Source organism: Sus scrofa, chromosome 12 (assembly GCF_054392235.1).
Source record: "Sus scrofa isolate SSC_HxYL_T2T_F1_AM1 chromosome 12, Sscrofa_HxYL_maternal_Yorkshire_Landrace_v2.0, whole genome shotgun sequence".
Classification (NCBI taxonomy): Eukaryota; Metazoa; Chordata; class Mammalia; order Artiodactyla; family Suidae; genus Sus; species Sus scrofa.
Genome location: NC_139394.1, coordinates 58899892 through 58918618, shown reverse-complemented (window position 1 = coordinate 58918618; position 18727 = coordinate 58899892). Strand labels below are relative to the sequence as shown.

General features: G+C 51.8%; 2 protein-coding genes and 1 long non-coding RNA gene across 51 annotated transcripts in view; 1 reads left to right on the top strand and 2 right to left on the bottom strand.

Moving 5' to 3' along the window:
- MYH10 (myosin heavy chain 10) overlaps nt 1-9028 on the top strand; it is a 143828-nt gene extending 134800 nt beyond the window's left edge. For 12 of the 15 annotated variants that reach the window (XM_084986075.1, XM_084986071.1, XM_084986072.1 and 9 more), the window contains one exon: nt 266-1911. In XM_084986075.1, coding sequence (XP_084842201.1) covers nt 266-410 — 145 coding nt within the window. In that variant the 3' untranslated portion in view covers nt 411-1911. Of the gene's footprint in view, nt 1-265; nt 1912-8383 lie in introns of those variants that run through there. The other 3 variants (XR_014821829.1, XR_014821828.1, XR_014821827.1) reach the window with 1 other exon arrangement.
- LOC146398395 (uncharacterized) overlaps nt 1-18727 on the bottom strand; it is a 228987-nt gene that overhangs the window by 21932 nt on the left and 188328 nt on the right. The window lies entirely within an intron of this gene.
- Nucleotides 7451-18727, bottom strand: part of NDEL1 (nudE neurodevelopment protein 1 like 1) — a 94598-nt gene continuing 83321 nt past the window's right edge. For 17 of the 35 annotated variants that reach the window (XM_084982651.1, XM_084982648.1, XM_084982644.1 and 14 more), the window contains 2 exons: nt 16344-16495; nt 7451-10265 (listed from right to left, as the gene is read on the bottom strand). In XM_084982651.1, coding sequence (XP_084838777.1) covers nt 10172-10265; nt 16344-16495 — 246 coding nt within the window. In that variant the 3' untranslated portion in view covers nt 7451-10171. 35 annotated transcript variants of the gene reach the window in all.

The window sequence follows — 18727 nt, the reverse complement described above, 5'->3', positions numbered from 1 at the left end:
GCAAGCGCCTACACCAGGCCCCTGAGTGCCCACGAAGCCTAAGCCGAGCACTGGCTGTCCGCCCTTTGGGGAGAGGGGGCCTCTCCGAGGCCAGGGCTCCACGGAGCAGGGGTGGTGTTCCCCAGGCAGGGGTGCGGGCGGGCAAAGCAGGGCGCAGTCCGATCTGCCCCCACCCCGCCTGGGTGCTGTGTCCTGAGGGAGGGGAGGAAGTTTCAAGCTATCAGGTGGGGGAGCAACGCGCCCGCTCCGCGCTCTGTTCCTCCAGGCGAGGCGGCCCCATCAGCTTCTCCTCCAGCCGCTCTGGCCGCCGCCAGCTGCACCTGGAGGGCGCGTCCCTGGAGCTCTCGGACGACGACACAGAAAGTAAGACCAGTGATGTCAACGAGACGCAGCCGCCCCAGTCTGAGTAGGTCCGAGGACGAGGTGGAGGCGATGCGGCAGGACACGCAGGAAGGCAGCGGCGCCCCTGCCCGGGGCCTCCCCCGCGAGCTGGGGGGCGGCGGACGCGGGATGCCGGGCTGCGCGATCAACGGTGTCTTAAGGCCTTGCAGCCTCCACATGCTGTATCCTGCTCCAGATTTAGGTACAGTTGCTCCCCTTTTTATATATAGACCTCACACCGAACACACACACACATTAAACAGGTCGTCTCATCGCATCTACTTTCCATCTACCCATCAAGAGACCATTTTATGATACGCGTTAAGAGAACCCTTTTTCAGACAAACTGCAGACTCCGCCGCCAGTGGCGGGGTTGTTGGGGCGGCCCCGGGGTCGCTGCCCGGTCCTCTGCATGCTCTGTCGTACGGACAGCTGACTTAGTTCTGTGTCCATGTGGCCCCTGCCGCCTCAGCCACATCAAGTCTCCTAGAACATTGTGGAATCTAAACTGCACTTGTAGCTCTCATTTCCTTCCAGTACTGATCACGATTCCAGGGCGCCAACTGTGAAAGGGGCCTCGGGGAGAGCAGGCGGGGTGGGCTGGCCTGGGGTGGGGGAAACGGCACCCGTGCCCCCTCCCTCGAGGCGCGGTGGCCGAGATGCAGCGGAGGCCCGGGGGCGGGGGGTAAGGGCAGCCAGCGCTTGGCCCCTGGGTGGCCTCCTTGAGGCCTCTGGCTTCGCCAGCCGTCGCCCTGCTTCCGGAGCAGAAGTTAGGGGACTTGCCTTGCCTCCTCCGGCGCCACCCAGGCTCTCATGCTGACCTTGCAAATTCAGCCGCTGCTTTGAGCCCAAAGTGGGAATATTGGTTTTGTGTCCAAGACTTGTTCCAAGTTTGTCAGTGAGGTTGACAGAACGTCGAGCGCAGATGCCACCTGCCTGAGTGTTGACATGCCAGTGGATGTGACTCCTTTTTCGTTTCTCCTTTCCCTCCCCTTGGGACAGTGTTAGAGTGAACATTTAGCATCTGTTTTTGGTTGATAGTTAATCAAACTGACATTACAGAAAGTGCCTTAGACACTACAGTACTAAGACAATGTTAAATCTATGATTTGCCTCTGTAACAGTTTAACGTATTAAGTTTTGACTGTGCTCATATCATGTACCTCTCTAGTCCAAGTGGTATTATAAACATTCAGTGACAACGAATCAGTGTTCATTATAAATCCTCCGCAACGTGCTTGAAAACACAAACCTTTTGGGTTGAAAGCTTTAACATCCGGTAGGAAGACTCTGTCACGTGGGTTTGGAATCTTTGATTTTCCCCTTTATGAATTGTACTGGCTGTTGACCACCAGACACCTGACTGCAAATATCTTTTCTTGTATTCCCATATTTCTAGACAATGATTTTTGTAAGACAATAAATTTATTCATTATAGATATTTACGCCTGCTCTGTTTACTTGGAGGACAAAGCACCCGTTGAGAATAAACAGACCTCAATAAACAAGCATCATCCTGTGAACGTGCAATTGTTTTCTCACCTTCTGTTCTTGATTTCCCGCCTGTGGTCCCTCCCGTCAGCGGCTGGACGCCGCACAGACTTAAAACGCTGACAGCCGGGCCGGCTCTTCCCGAGGGCACCGCGCTCGCTCCCGGGGCGCAGCCTGTCAGGGGACAGGCGAACCCAGGCCGACTTGGCTACAGACGCTCTGCTCACCAGCGGCCTTGGCGCGTGGATGGTCAGGGAGGAAAGGGCTGCTGGCGCTGGGGACCCGCTGCTCCGGGCCAAGGACGCGACCTGGGGCTGCAGGAGGACGCCCGGAGGAGGGTGTCCATCACCAACCAGTGAAGCCCACCACGGGAGCAGGCTAAAGGGGCCACGGAGTTGCGGCCCCAGGCTCCAGCAGGATGCCCGACGAGCCCGCTCGGGGGAGGATTCCGTGACGAGCGCCCCGGGCAGCTGGGCCGGTGAGGATGGGTGGCGGGAGGCACGAGGGGACACCGTCGTGAGGAGCGGCTCCGGCGGGCTCGGGTTCAGGCCCAGGCGGCTCGGCAGGTGTGGGGTGTGAGAAACGGGCAAAGATGCTCCCTTCGCCCTGTGCCACGACCACGGGAGAAGAGGGTGACTCGCACTTACCGTGTCTCAGGTGCGGCCTCACCCTTGCCTTCACTACCTTAATCCAGGGGATTGTGGGATTTAGAGGCTTGTTGTTCTCACAAAGAAGCCTCCCCTGCTGGCTGGTGTAACTGGAGTTAATGTCACAATGGTTCCCAGCTACACAGCCTATTAGAAGAAACATATAATCTATGTGAGCAGATTCCACAAAGATGCTAATTCGAAGAGACCTTTCTTCACTAAACAAACCACCGCTTCCTGGTCTGAAGCAGGTCGTGAAACCTTCGCTGGGCATTTACAGCCCAAGGAAGACAGCCGACGGGAACTGGGCTCAGAGTGTCCAAGACAAGGCACCCGGGGGGCCCCCACCTGCAGGGTGTGGTCAGGCGTGGGGAAGGGTTCGGGCAGGCGTGGGCCACCTTCAGCTTTCTGTGAAGACGGAGTTAGATGCGCTCTGCCGGGGTTCTGACTCACCTACGCTCTAAGTGCCGTCTGCTCTTGCCGCATCACAGGTGCTGCTCTTTTTAAGGCAGACATTCCAGGAAGTTCTTTTAAGTTACTTTTCTGAGCCTGACTGTCATCAGGTGCTGACCTCAGAGCCTAGTGCTCTAGCACATCTCCTTGTCATCCCCGATTTTCCCCATCCCTGGAAACCCTGCAATGAACTGAGCTGGAAGAGCAGAGTCCTACAACCAGCTCTGGGGGGCCACTGACCCCCGGCTCCCTCCTCCAGAAGCCAGCATGGCTAAGACAACAGACACATCTGTCAAGATCAGACTCAGAACCACCCCTGCCACTGCCTGCCCTGCCCCCTAAAAAAAAAAGTAAACCACCACAAGCCATAGGTTAGGCTTTTTCGAAATGGAAGGGGTGGCCCCTCTACCCTAGTTCAGGCGCGTCCCAGTCAAGCCTGTGGCTGAGACCGGAGGGGAGGTGCCGTGCTCAAAGGCTTCCCAGCTTCTGGGAGGAACAGTGTCTACACCACGAGCGCTCCCCAGGTCTGAGCGCCTGTTAGAATGCTACGCCCTGTGCGCTTCCTGGGGTAGCCACCTGTCATTAGGGGATTTAGAAAATCATGCAAAGCATCTCATATAGTTCTTGTCAGAACTCCAACATGAAATTATCAGTAAGGGTCCACAGACACAATGCCGCCAATTTCAAAAAACAATGTTAACTAATGACAGCGCCTACACACTGTGTGCAGGAGGCGTGAACACATCCTTCAACCCCTACTGAGACCAGAGGTTCGGGTTTGCTGCTTCACAGGCGTGAGGTCTGCTCATCTTCCCAAAGCAGCCCATTGATGGACTTCATCTCCGCTGACTGGACGTCGCGAAGCCTCATTCAAGATACAACAGGACACAGACGATTAACCCGGGGTCTGACTGAGACATCCAAGCGAGCACCGCCTCCAAGGACCAGACTGCACAGATGCTCAGAGGCTCCTGTTCTCACCCGGGTGAACGCACGTGTCTCACAGTCAGGAAGTGGCAGCTGTCACTGCCCGACTCCTGGTAGGGTCCATAAAGCCCAGCATCAGATCCGGTAGAATATGGGTATCAGCATCTCCGAAGAACATTCTCGAGCCTGCAGCAGAATACCCTCTGCAAAAGCACTGTGTCACCGGGGCTCACCACGGCACAGAGAAAAACAGCACTGCTTGGGAAAACGTGGACGAGGACACCTCGGGGTCAAAGTGCGGTTCAGCACGTCAGAATCACACGGCAGAGTTCTGGGAGGACGGCTCACATCTTCCTTTCTGTATGTGACTTGTGACCAAAACTGGTATAAAGAAGAGCCCTTCAACAAAGTCTAAATGACAGGCATTCTCAGAGTTCTGACTGGCACGTTTTTCTTACTGGTTTGCAAAATAAAGATGTCTTGGAATTGCTGGTGTTTGAGATCCCATGAAATACAGTCCTCACTGGGCCAGTGCTGGGGTAGGAAGAACCAGGGGAATCTGCATTTTAAAATTCCCCCAAGTTCAAATTTTGAATCAACTATAACTAAAAAATAAAATCTCCTCGGGTATGACTCAGCCTGGTCATCCGGCAGGTTAGGGAGCCCCTGCCTTGTGCTCAAAGCTCGGAACTACTCACTCAGCACAGGTCTTCAGGCCAACTGGGGCAATGAAAGAAAACTGGCCTCGTTACTGTGGATTTCTTTAAAAACTTCAGCAACTTCACAGGAAAATCTAGAACTCACGAATGGTAAACAATGTGCATCTTTTCATTTGGCTTCTGTTTTTCTCACGAAGCTGCAATGCCAGGCTCCTCTTTTCCACTGATCGTTTCCACTCCTGTGGCTGAGCACCCGTGCCCGCTTACAAGTCAATGGCTCTGTGGGCGCCTCTTCAGCTGCGAAGTCAGCCTAAGCCTTCCCTTCCCTCCCATTAGTGCTCGAGACGGCTGCTGTTTGTTCTTCTTACCGTGGAGGAAGAGCCGTTACAGCTTAGCACACTGTTAGAGTCCAGACTCTCAGGATAATTCAGAGTCCCATGTAAAAGTGTACCTAGTCCCCGAAATTCTAGGGGGCAGGGGCATGCGTGGGGGTGGAGGTGGGGTGGTTTCCAGTTAAAACGGACAGTTTTTGAAACAGTGTTTCATAGCTCCGTCTACTGACAGGGCTCTGAGCCTCGCAGACACCACTGTCTGTCTATCCACGCAGATGCCAGAAACCTACTGGCCAGTCCTGCCAGCCCAGCACCCTCATCCCAGGCCCACCTGCACCTCAGGATCCAGGCAGGATCTCCCTAATTTAATGGAGGCAGCAAACTTGATCTCTGATTAGAAACCCCCTCCCCACAGGCCAACAAGTGACATTTCTGTTCAGTTTCCCTTGGGGAGGACCTCAGAGCTGACAGGAAACTAACTCCTGCAGGTGCAGACAGACAGCAGGACAAAGCATGACTCCCGACCATAACCCCGTGGCCCCGCAGCGCCGGCCCTGTCAGCTTTGTTCCGCTTTCACATGTGCCTCTTCACAGCAGTATCTTCTACGAGGAGTCCACTACCTTAGTCTTTACCAGAGTTTTTCCTTAAGATCGAAACAGGGCTACTGTAGGCCCGTGTGCCATCCTTTCAACAGTCCTGGGACCAGTGTTTAAGATTAGATGCTCTTAAGTCGTAGGAAGATAATTTACAAAGAGGCCTCCCACCCCGTCCCCATTTTTAGCTGAGAATCAAGTAACACATTTATATTTTAAAGGCAAGCTAGTGTTCTCAACTGGTTCCAACCCCTGGGGCAAACAGAGAGAGAAGAACCACCCATCAAGTTAAAGTCAGAATGTAGAAAAGGCCTGTCTCAGCATCTCCCAGGCAGACAGCGCAAACAACGCGTGGCTTGGACCCTCCCCTCATCGGCGGCCAGGCTGCCTCTTCTCGGGCTTAGCCAGGCAGGAGGGATCTGGCTCCAGGGTGCTCCCTAAAGCCACTGCTCCACCCCAGGTCACATCCCCTTCCCCAGAGGTGCCAGCCTCCACCCTGGCTCTCAGGAGATGCTAAGGCGTCTCCAGGACGGCTTCTGAGAGGAACAGAGTCAACACAGGGACAGGCAGGCACAGGACTGGGAGAGGCAGCGGGTGGATGAGCCAAATGTCTCCTGCTGCAAAGGCTGGGCGGCCCCCACACGAATCATTTCTAAGCATTCAGCAGCAGCTCACCTCCTGAGGCACGAGGCAGAGCAAGGCCTCCGTCTGGCAAGGCACGAGCACCGCAGGAAAAGACACTGAGCTCCTTTCCAGACCTGGCTTTTCTGTAAACCAGCTGTGTGAGCTCAGGCCGGCCACCTAAACCCTGGGCCCACCTGCCCTTCGGTAAACAGAGGCAAAACCGGCTCACCCCGCTCCCTGGTCACTTCATCCAGTTCTCAGGTGCCTCGCTTGTGGCCCAACGTCCCAGCTGTAGCTTCTGGTTCCGCACAGTTCGTGGCATAGATTCTGACCCACTCATCGGAAAAAGCGGGACACTGGCTCCTATCCTTATGCAGAGAGACGGCTCAGGGGCAAGGGAAGGAAAACATCTGGGTGCAAAAAGTTGTCCTTCGCCACCTGGAAGGGGAGAAAAGTTGTCCTGCCCACGCAGGGGAGACCTGCACGCGGACCCAGCTCAGAGGACGGCTTGTTTCGGAAGGTTTCCGTGAGAGCCGTGCACCTCCGGCCATCGGGCAGCCCTGGGAAGAGAACCCGCCAAGGCCAAGCGGCGGACAGGCTCTTTAGCGAGGCAGGCCAACAGTGTGCAGCCAGTGCTGTGTGTGAGCAAGTTCAAAGTAGCACAGCTGGTCACCCCCTTACAAGGGTCCGACTCAAGAACTTTTTACTTTACCATGTTATGAAAGTGAGACACAGGCAAGAGAAACCATACTTTGGATTTAAACTCCCATCTTTTCCCAGGCTGGCAACACGCGGTGCGGTGCCCCCTCACCACGCTGGGCAGGGCAGCTCCCCGCTGCCCACGTGATCACGAGGGTCAACACGATACACTTACAGCCACTCTGCACCCAGACGGCCACTCAGTTTTTCACTTCCAGTACAGTATTCAATCCACTGCATGAGATAAGCAACACTTTTTTTTTTTTTTTTGGCTTTTAGGGCTGCACCTGCAGCATATGGAAGTTCCCAGGCTAGGGGTCAAATCGGAGCTATAGCCACCGGCCTACACCACAGCAACCCCGGAATCAAACCATCTCTGCAACCTACACCACCGCTCACGGCAACGCCGGATCCCCAACCCACTAAGCGAGGCCAGGGATCGAGCCCACAGCCTCATGGACACTAGTTGTATTAGTTTCCACTGAGCCACAACAGGAACTCCCAACACGTCATCACCAAGCAGGCTGTGGGTTAGATGTTCTGCCGAGTGCAGGCTGGGTGAGTTCTGAGCACGTTGAGGGTGGGCGAGGCCAAGCCGTGACGCTCAGGAGGTGGGTGTTCAGCGCCCTTTCGATTGGAGATATTTTCGACTTAGAATAAACGGGTTTACTGGGACATACTCCCAACATGTGTCAGAAAGTGGAGGAAGCTCTGGAGTCCACAGAGAAAGCTGCATGAGGCCTGGGGAGCAGCCTCCCCAGGGGTCATGGGCCAAGGGCTGCCGTAGCTGTGGTTAACCAAAACCATGTGGGAGTCCCCTCGCGAAGGGGCCAGAAATAAGCCCCGCTGTACACTGCTGTGCTTCCAGACCTGGCCCCTGCTCTCCTGACCCACAGCAGTGGTGACATCCAGTGCATGACACGTGGACTCCTACAGCCAGGGCCCCGCCGTCCCAGCCATCAACGGACTGAGTAACTGACAGGCTCGTCTGGTGAGCTGAGCCCAATGCAGCTGGAAAGGAACTCAGAAATCACCGGCAACGAGTGGCCACGCTCCAGGACCCAGGCTTCCTTTAACTAGGGCGGCTCTGCTGTGTGTCAGACTTGGGGTTCCTGCGTAAACAGAGAGGGCTGCTCGGTGCTGAAACCTCTGATCTAATCCAATCCTTCCACTGATGGGTGGGAAGGAAGCTGGGAGGCTGCCCATCACCAAGAGGCTTGTTTTCTTTTCAACTGCTCGGACGGCACAACTGGGCACAGTGCACACACCAGGGCAAGCATCTCTCATGAGTCAGCTTATAACAAAATCTCCAGGAACAACCAAGAGAAGATATTCCTGCCTGTGTATTGACAGACAGAAGGAAAACTTTTTAATGTATCTTAGTGTTTCTCATTCACTTAGGAATTAGGCGCACTTTTCGTTTACACATAATTTTAAAACCACGAGCGGTTCTGTCTCTGCTGCTACACATAAGCAGTGCTCAGAATCCGGCACGTTCGTCCAGACCCGGTTTGTGTGTTCCTCAAGCCCAGGCCCCCTGTGTCTTGCTACCAAACATCTGGCATCTTTTTTCCAGGCTAACGTCAACCTGAGGATGCAGAGAGAAGCCCAGATCCAAGCAACCTCCAATCCCGGAGCACCGGCATGCGTCCCAAAGGGCAGCCCAGCCGGAGGACCAGCTCCTGGATCCATGGCAGTGACGCTGTGACTTAGGAAGCTGCCCCTAAGTCAGCTTCCTAAGTCCAGGTCCTTCCTCTCAAATCTCGGGACGGGGCCAGGGCCATTCTCAGGCTGCTCCCGGAAATCACAGCGAAGAGCAGAAACCAGCAGCAAGAATCCGCGTGAGGACTCAATAAGCCGTAAGGACGTACTACCCAGCACAGGGGGCACAGCAGTGCTCCGCAGTAACTGCTAACGGGCTGTAGCCTTTAAGCTCTTAGGATCACGACACTGTACACCTGTAACTCAGGTAATACTGTGTGTCAACTCTACTTCAGTTTAAAAAGGTAAATAAATTAAATGAGAAAAGAATCAGCAGGAAAAGGCCTGCTCGGTGCCCTAGACATCTAAGGCCGCCTCACCTTTCTCTGTCCTGGTCTGCAGCTGCTGTCTATTCGCATGTCCCACATCGGGGCAGAAGTGACATTTGAACCCAGCTCTGCAACTGCAGCTCTTCTCTCACAGGATGGCAGAAACCCAATAAAGCAACTTCGATACTTTTTTTTCTGTGAAATTTATTGTTTCCACATTAAAAGATTTTTTGGAGGGAAGTACTTCTTTTTCACCACATGATGATCCTATACAGCTGCCCAGAGTCGGACACCATCGTGAGTCATTAACATGCCATATGAGTTCTGAATAAATAAAAGCTACAAAGCCCAAGTTATATACAAATATCTTAGGCAATAATGTTTACAAACCTATGTACAAGAAAACAAATGTAAACAGTAAATGCAGCATGAGAGTAATCAAAGGACGCACAGGGACAACCACTTCCGGTCAGTCTGCCCCCCCAGAAGCTGGCACCGGCCAGCCCCCGGCATCAGGCCACTCAACCCTTCCTAACACAACGGGAGGGGCCCTTAGAAGACAAAACAAAAATGCTCTGAAGATGTCATTTAACCAAAGGACCAGAGGGCTGGCGAGGAGGCTGCCGCCACCCCTACCCGGAGTCTGAGGCACGTGGAGGAGGAGGAGATGGCGGGGGCACCGCCCTGCGTGCGCCCAGGCCCCGGAACCTCCTGCCATCTGGGGCTCAGACAGGCGTTTCGCTGCTCTGGGAGGCAAGCTATGGAATGATAACTGCTAACGTAAAAGCAGAAGGTGCAGAAAATGTTCCCTAACTCAGTGACCTTCCTGACTCTTTGCCAGCAACAGGCCCCAACGGGGGTGGGGGGAGTGGGGGGCACGTGATCGTGAGCACTGGAGACGCTCCGTGGGAGCTCAGGAGGAGGGCGCATGTCGACCTGATTTGGGGGAGAACTTCTAGAAGATCTGCAATGTCCTAAACACAACTAAATCCTATCGGTAGAGCAGGGTGGGAGCTATGAGGCAGGTGTGACGAATGGGTACTTCTGCATCCAGTGACCAAGTAATACACGCATGTATCACCTTGTGACCCACAAAAGTGCAATCATGTGAAACCAACGGCACTACGGCGAGAAGAGAAAAGAGCCAGTATTGAGATCGCGCAGAGTCCTGGGGCTGGCGGGGCCCAGCAGCCGCCCCTGCATGCAGCCTGCCCTCCGCCGGCCGTGCGGAGGCAGACGGCGGGGCGCGCGCTGGGCCCAGGCACCGAGGGGCGAGGCGTGGGTGTCCTGGGTTGCTGGAGGAGGGCAGGGGCCCCCACCCGGAGGCCGGGCACTCACACACTGAGAGGCAGCATACCCGGTGCCGACGACGGGCGCGAGGAGCCCAGACCAGGAGGAGGAGGAGCTGGGTCAAAGCCGTTTACTGCCCTGCGGGGGTGACCAGGGCAGAGAAGGGAAGGGGAAGAGAAAGAAGAGAGACTGTCATTTAAAATCACTCGACACACAGCGAAATTCATTTGCTCTCTGCGACTATCCCTGTGCCCTGCCCACAGTGGGATCCTGCCGGCCAAGGGAGAGCGGCTGCCTGCACAGCACCGGCCGGTCAGAGACCCGACCGCTCCGTGGTCCCGGGGCGACGGGACCACGTGCTCCCTCCTCGCACCGGCCCTGGCGGCCGGGCCCTGATCCGTTTCCAGGAAGAGCCGGTCTGAAGGGCTGCCGCAGGGAATGAGCGAAGTAAGGGTACCACCGAACAAGGAAATGTGACAGGCCTTTAAAAACGCATCCCACAGAGTTCCTAACAGCATGGAAATACTCCGCATGTGATGCATGCGAGGTGGGAAAAGCGGCAGGTTACCAAACTGGATGGTGCTCAACGTTATGAAGGAAAAAAGGAAGGAGTACGTATTCTGCACTAGAGCCCTTATGCAGCTAGACGTTACTATCTACGTAGCAAAATCTAGAACGTATGGGGGCACACACACACATTTTCATGTATATCACAGAAGGAAAATTTAACAATGGTTACTTTTCTTCCCTCGGAGTTGCAGAAAAATTTTATTCACTACTTTATGCTTTTTAAAATTGTTTTCCAAATCCTCTCCAATGCATGTGAATATCTTAATACGGGGGAGAAAAATAACTCTTTAAAATTGTAAGCAAGCAAAGCCAGATGGGTAGGCTTCCCAGCAAAGTGGTGAGACCCCAGCCCCACCCAGCACAAGCACCTGCAGCCAGGACCCAGCACCCGGGCGGAGCCACCACCCCAGCCCCAGCCACCCTGCAGCACAGCCACGGGAAGCAGCAAGGGGTGAGTGCAAGGCCTGGAGCCTCTCTCGGGAAGCCACCTCTGCCCTTCCTCACTGACAAACTCACTAGGAAAATGCGTCCCACTCACAACTTGAGAGATGCAGCCAACACTGCCCCACACATGCCCCCCCCACTGTCTCCACGGGCCCACTCACTGGAGGGGCCCAGGGAGTTGAGTACGGACTCGTGGAGAGAGGTTCTCTTCAAACAAAACCACCAAAAAGCCTGCAGACACATATTCCCCCCAGGACGGCTGTTTGATAGAGGAGGTGAAGGGAGTCCGTGGAGGAGGAGGCCTGCGAGGAGACTGGACACATGACCCTTGACTACTTTGGAGAAACAACATGAACTGCTCAAGAAACCAAGCTGAGTACAGACCTTGAGGGGGAGCCGAAGCTGCCTACACAGGCCAAGAGCAACGAGGGGCCCTGACAAGGGCCATCTCTGCCCTCCGTACGTTCTCCCCCCTCAGGGACCCGCACGGGTGGTCCTTTTGCTCTCTGGGCTGGGGAGTCTGCTGCTTGAGCTTCGACACATGCCAAACTTTCAATCACCCTCCCTCAGAGCTGCACGATGAGGAAAAGGTTTCCAGAAGAAACCTCTCCAGGCTCACCACATCTGATGTTTCAGGGAGCAGCAAAAGCACCGAAGGGACAGTCCCAGTGGACAACACGGGAGCAAACGGAAAAAGAACGGGCAGGGATAGATGCAGGTCTGGGAATCATCTACGGAAAAAAAGGTTCCAGAAGCCGTGAAATTCCATGATCCTACTACCAAAATCTAGTTCCTCGTCTAGCCAGCTAAGACAAGGAACTAAGGTCAGTTATAAACGGCAACAGCAGGGACGAGGGAGAAAGAGCCAATGGGTGTTCAGAAACTGGTCAGGAGAAGCATCAACACAACACACTAAAGCACGGGGACTAAGGCTGTCAAAGAGGCAAGGCCAGGAACCCTGGAGAGGGCAATCAAGAACCGGAGAGTGGGCCAGAGCGAATTCAGGAGAGCGGACAGACACTCCGGACCCCAGCCTCCCCAGTTAGAGGGAAACATGGAAGCTCAGCGCAGCTCCAGGCCTCAGCCCAGGCTCTGCAAACTCAAGCGTCTGTTCCTCCAACGTCAGGCAGCTCTTATACCCAGGTCCCCACCTACCACCCAATGTCCTGTGGGGACACGAGCATGAGAGCAGAGGAGAGAGCCCCCCACAGCGAGACTCCAATCTCGTGAGAAGACACTGAACAAGAACTCCAGGCCCCCGGAGGCAGTCAAAGGCGGTCCCAGGGCCCGGCAGTGACCCCCGCCCCCCGACTGCGGGCATCTTCTCAACAGCGCTCTCCCTGCGTCAGGAGGACCATCAGGCCTGCCCTTCACCACCGCCCCCGGACAATGAGCCTGCTTTTGTTTTGCACAGCTGGTATACAGTCCAATCACACAGGAACGTGAAAGCTCACTCATGGGCTGTAAGTCGGCTCAAGCAGAGTCAGCCCCATGCACTTAGTAAAACCAGTTTGTTAATGGGTCTCCCACCACACACCATGATTAAGAATGAAAGGGCACAGCAAACAAATTCAGTTACCCATGAACAACGTGGGAAATATGACTTTTTCTTGCCTAATAAAAAAAAGGAAAAAAACATTAAACAGTAAATACTAATTTCACACCATGCCCTAGAATTAGTCGATGCTCACCTACACACAGCCCCGAAGAAGTCAGACTGGCTTACGAAATTAGGGCAAGTGATGCCTAAGAAACTAAACAAAAGCTACGGCGAGATAGCGTTTCTGGGGGTAAACTCAAGTGACTGAACTTTCCATGGACTGGTATCCCCCCCGGATGACGGATACCAAGGGCCAGCAGTGGCTGGAGGAGACAGAGCAACAGCTGGGAAGCAGGCCCAGGAACCCACATTCTAGGAACAGATGACGTGGTCACAGGCTAGATAAAATCCTGATTCCGAGTTAAGTCCTCAGATAACCAGAACCTATAAAATATTTTCAAACCCCAAAAACAATATACAACAAGGTTGTGTGTTCACGTGCTGAGATTCCGAGGGAGGCAGGAGGGTGCAGTGTACGTACAGCCACCTGCATGCAGGTGCACGTAAACCGACTTGAATAAACTCTCCAGACAACACTCCTGCAGGTTTCCAGGAGCACTAGCAAACTATGGTAACTTCAGTGCTTCAGACCCTGCAGGAGCCTCTTTTTTCTTTTAACCAGCCAGGTTTAATAATGGAGCTGGGAGCTGGAGTACCTCCCCCTTCCTTTTGTAGCAGGTATGCACCATCGTGGTTTTTATCTAGTCACCAAGTCAGCAGGAAGAAAGGCCAGAGGTAAAAAGCCAGGCAGGCCAGAAGGAAACCAGAATCACAGCAAAGCAGCAGGAAATAAGATCACAGCAAAACCCAGCAAAGAGTTATCCTCAGGAATACAGCCACTAGAGAATGCAACTCCAGCAGTAACAGGTTAGTGTTTAAGTGGGTCTATACAATCCAGTTACCATATAACCTAAACACCTGAGAAAAGGCCAGCTCACAAAAACATTTAATTCTTACAGTACAATTAAAAATTTGTACTATTGAGGAGTTCCTGCTGTGGCATGGTGGGTTAAGAATCCGACTGCAGTGGCTCAGGTTGCTGCAGAGGTACAGGTTCAATCCCTGGCCCAGTGCAGTGGGTTGGGGATCCAGTGTTACCGCAGCTGGGGCATGGGTCGCAGCTGTGGCTAGGCTTCGATCTCTGGCCTGGGAACTTTCACATGCTGTGGGAGTGGCCATAAAAAAAAAAGTCCTATTTAAACCTAAACTCAATAGTCATCTGTAACTATTTCTATCAAGAAGCCTCTCTCCAGGCTCAGCTTGGGACATAAAGCCTATACCTACACCTGGGATGCTCCTCGGGGGCTGCGTGCCCAGGGCGCCCTCCTGGTTTCAGGCTCTGCACCAGAGGCCAGGTGGAAGCCAGCCTCTAAGGAAGCAGAGCAGTGAACCTGGACTAATCATGCCTCCTTCATCATGACACCTCCAAGGACTTTTTTTTTTTTTTGCAAAAGCATCTGCCCAACCAATCCAATTATGGTTTCCCTGTATTCACATCATAAAATGCCCAAGGCCTATCAAGAAATGTGATTCCAGGGAGTTCCCGTGGTGGTGCAGCAGAAACGAATTTGACTAGTGTCCATGAGGACGCAGGTTTGATCCCTGGCCTCACTCAGTGGGTTAAGGATCAGGCCTTGCCGAGAGCCGTGATGTAGGTCGAAGAAGCGGCTCAGATCTGGCCTTGCTGTGCCTGTGGCACAGACCAGTGGCTACAGCTCCGATTTGACCCCTAGTGTGGGAACCTCCATATGGCGGCAGGCATACAGCCCTAAAAAGCCAAAAAAAAGAAAGAAAGAAAGAAATGTGAATCCAGACAGAGACTAATGACTACTCTACTGGAGGTAATTCTAAGTTTCTGGAAAAAAACAATTAGGCACTATTTCCGACACTCATGAAAACTACCCCTCAACTTTCCCTGTAGCGTGTGGGAGAAATGGCATCTCTAATGTAAAAACCTATTTATTCCAATTACCATTATGGTACAAAAATGACACTCCTCAAGGCTGCCTCAAACTCCCAAACCTGAGGAAGAGTAATTCTATTCTTACACCACTGAGGAGCCCAACTCTTCAAAGTTCTGATTTATACACTATTTTAGAAGGTTCTTTTAATGAAATGTGTACTAAAAAAGCCCTATATATACATTATTGTATATATATTCTTTTAGAATGTGCTCCTTAATGAAGTATGTATACTTCAAAGTAGAATTCTCTTAGGGGAGAGAGAGAGAGACACCAGAACACTCCGCTCCTGAAGGATGAAAAACAAAAGGCGTTTTTAGAGCATCAAATCAGGTCCTCCACAGATGTGCCGCGATCACTGAGGAAAGCAGAAGACACAAGCTCCTTTAAGAGTGTGAAAATTTCTCTGTTGCTTTCGCAGAACAAGGACAAGCGGCCTGACTCAAAGCAGAGGCAGTGACACGGGATGGCCGGAGCCTCAGCTGCTGCTCCACTAGCAGCCAGCTCCCTAAGTCACAGGGTCGCCACCCCAGAGCGCAGGTCCTCGCCAGCTGCCTGGATGAAGGCACACCTGTACCCGAGTGCAACCAGGAAGTGCTCTGTCTTATTTTTGTAGCTGAGGGCAAACAATACACACTGCCACGGAAAGGCCCTGGTAATGTGAGTCGTACCAGGCGTGCTACAGAGCAGAACTGGAAATACCTCCGAAGTTTTTAAAAGCATGTGGCAGATGCACAAAAATAGGGTTTTACACACCCGGGAGTCACTGTACAGATGCAAACAAACAGTGTGAAAACAGAAAATACTTACTTTTTACTTTATATACTCTGTAGCAACTGAAATATTTTTTGCACTAAGGACGTAAGACTGCTTTAATCTTACAACAATGTTTTTTAGATGCTCGATTCCCCAAAAAAATCCTCGCTTATATAAAACTTGTATCTCCTAAACCGTACCTGATCGAGCCATTTTTATCGTTTTCGAAACCCTTCAGACAGAAGGTCTGCTGAGGAATTCGCACGTACACCATCATGTTCGCTTCCACTCCGAACAAGTATCTGCCAAGAAGCTTACTGGCCTGCAAGCATCCTGAGCGCGAGGACCGCGTCACAGTCTTCGTTAATCCCCAGAGCCTGCTTCCCCGACAGACGCTTCGGAGCCAGGGCTCCCAGGGCAACAGACTCCATGGGGATAAGAAGGCAGCAACAGATTTCACGTCCCCTGAGATCTGAATGATAATACCTCAGGTGGGTTTATAAAACTGAGTTTATCTTTTTCTTTTTTTTTTTTTGGTCTTTTTTTTTTTTTTGCTATTTCTTGGGCTGCTCCCGCGGCATATGGAGGTTCCCAGGCTAGGGGTCAAATCAGAGCTGTCACCACCGGCCTATGCCAGAGCCACAGCAACACGGGATCCAAGCCGCGTCTGCAACCTACACCACAGCTCACGGCAACGCCGGATCCTTAACCCACTGAGCAAGGCCAGGGATCGAACCCACAACCTCATGGTTCCTAGTCGGATTCGTTAACCACTGCGCCACGACAGGAACTCCGAGTTTATCTTTTTCAAAGTTCAGTAAGCTCACTTAAAAATGTGCAACTTTGCTTCCCAAAAAATTGACATTTAGAATTTCCAAGACTTACCCTTTGTCAAAGAAAGACGTGTGCCCTGATCGAGAGAACTTCGTGCCGTTGCTATTCATCACCCCACAGTTAACATTCCCTGAAATATAGGATTTTCGTGATGCTTGGTCCTTTGCAAAATTCCTGCAAGCTGCTAATTTGGATTCTAAAGCCTACAAGAAGAAGAAGGAGGAATGATTTGGTTGTCAAAACAAGAGCTGCACATAAAAATTTGCATTTCAAACCATTTCTATTTCAAGACTTAGACCTTACTCTCTTGGTTGATAATGGTGGCTCTTTAAACCTGATGATATCAACCACCTTTCTAAGAGTCAGAGGCAATATTTACGTGGACTCCTTTTTTAATGACCTCAGAATGCTTATTTCTCTGTGACTGAAGGATGCAGATGTTATCCTTACCTGACAACTATGAAAACTGTGGCACAGCAGACAGAGATGGACCCCGGGTCTCTTGGCCCTATCCACTGTTCCTTTCAGAGCTGGGAACCGTTTGTCAGCCGGCTAGTTGGGAGGGTGTGTGTGCTTGTGTAGACAGTGGGGGAGCAAGCAATATAAAGACTGCAAAAACATCACTTGAGAATTTTTTGAAGCAGCCAATTCTTTCTTTAGGGCTTCCTGTTAGTTGTTTCCACAGCCTCAGAATGGGTAAGTGCCGTTACAACACCTCACATGAAGTTAAATGTTCTTCTGCTTCTGAAAGCACACTGTAAAATGTCTAATACCCTTTGTCTATAATTACATAATTAATTTACCTCTAAATCGAGTGCCTGCTTAGCATCTGTCACCACAACACCTGGCCAGGGCCAGGGTCTACAAACAGATGGCATGAAGAGAACAGAAGTCTCTCCTCAATTTCCACCCCACACAATTATCGCCAACTCCCCCTTTCCCGCAAACACTTTACCAAATCAAACCCCTCCCTCCACACGCAAAAGGGGGAGGGGGAATAATCCATAGCAGAAAGAAAAATGACAGAAAAGAAAAGCAAAAAGAGCCCAATTCTACTGTCCATGACAATAAGGGACTGGGAACATACAGACACATTAAATCTGCAGGTAACATGTTCCACTCTGAGAAGCCTCCCCCCTAATTCCAATAAGAGCCATTAAGAAACCAACAAAAACAGCCTGAAACTTCTCTTCTCCTTTCTTAAAAGTACCACTACCTAGTAAAACAGCAATGAAAGATGAAAGAAAAGCAGTGACCTTGTAGGATAAGCTCTGAATAAGCGTCGTTTTCAGCGTCTTATTAGATATACACACAGAAAAAACTGAGAGCCATTAATTTTCTATATTCAAGACAATCATTTGTCTGATATTTGCTGAAATCTATCACATAACAGGTCCAAGTTGTGTCTGAGGTGTCAGTGAGGCAACCAAGTGAAGCACCAGGGCTGGCACTACAGCAGGTGGTCTGGAAATCAACATTTAGATGATACCTGCACCAAGTAGCAGATGAAATCACGGGGTCTTTTTGTTTGGTTTTGTCTTTTTGCCTTTTCTAGGGCCACTCCCTCAGCATATGGAGGTTCCCAGGCTAGGGGTTGAATCGGAGCTGTAGCCACCGGCCTACGCCAGAGCCACAGCAACGCAGGATCCGAGCCGCGTCTGCAACCTACACCACAGCTCATGGCAACGCCGGATCCTTAACCCACAGGGCAAGGCCAGGGATCGAACCCGCAACCTCATGGTTCCTAGTCGGATTTGTTAACCACTGCGCCACGATGGGAACTCCTGAAATCACCGTTAGGAAGAAGATGATCAACAAATCAAGGAAGAACTCTAAGTAAAATCAATACTAAAAGTGTGGGCCGATGAAGACTCAACAAGATGACCAAGAGGAATGGGCAGAAAGGCAAGAGGCAGACATGACACAGCATCAGAAGAGCAGGGGAAAGAAGGCATTTGTTTTTTTAAGTCCATGTTAACTGTTTCAAGTAAAATTAGGACAAAGCAGCATTCATCGGATTTGACACCACTGAGATCGTCAATGAGCAATTTTAGCGGCCTGAGCAGGGAACAGGGCCCACACTAGGGTATCTCGGGAGTGTGCATGCCATCAAAAATGCTAACAAGAAATGGAGGCGCGCCTGCCTATGAAGGGAAGAAAGTAATAGAATGACAGCTAAAGAGAGACCTAGGGTAAAAGGAAAGTATAGCTCCTTTTATTTTTTAGATTAAAAAATTGTGTAATATATAACATAAATACTACATATAAAGTACATACGTATAAAAAACATAGTGTTATAAATATTGCATATGAATATTAAGATATAGAGTAAAAGGCTGAAGATACAGGAGACATAAAGATGAGAAGGCTGGAAGGAGTGAGCTCCAAAGCACAGAGGGACAAAATCAGCCATGGGCAGGAATGTGCTACTTTTA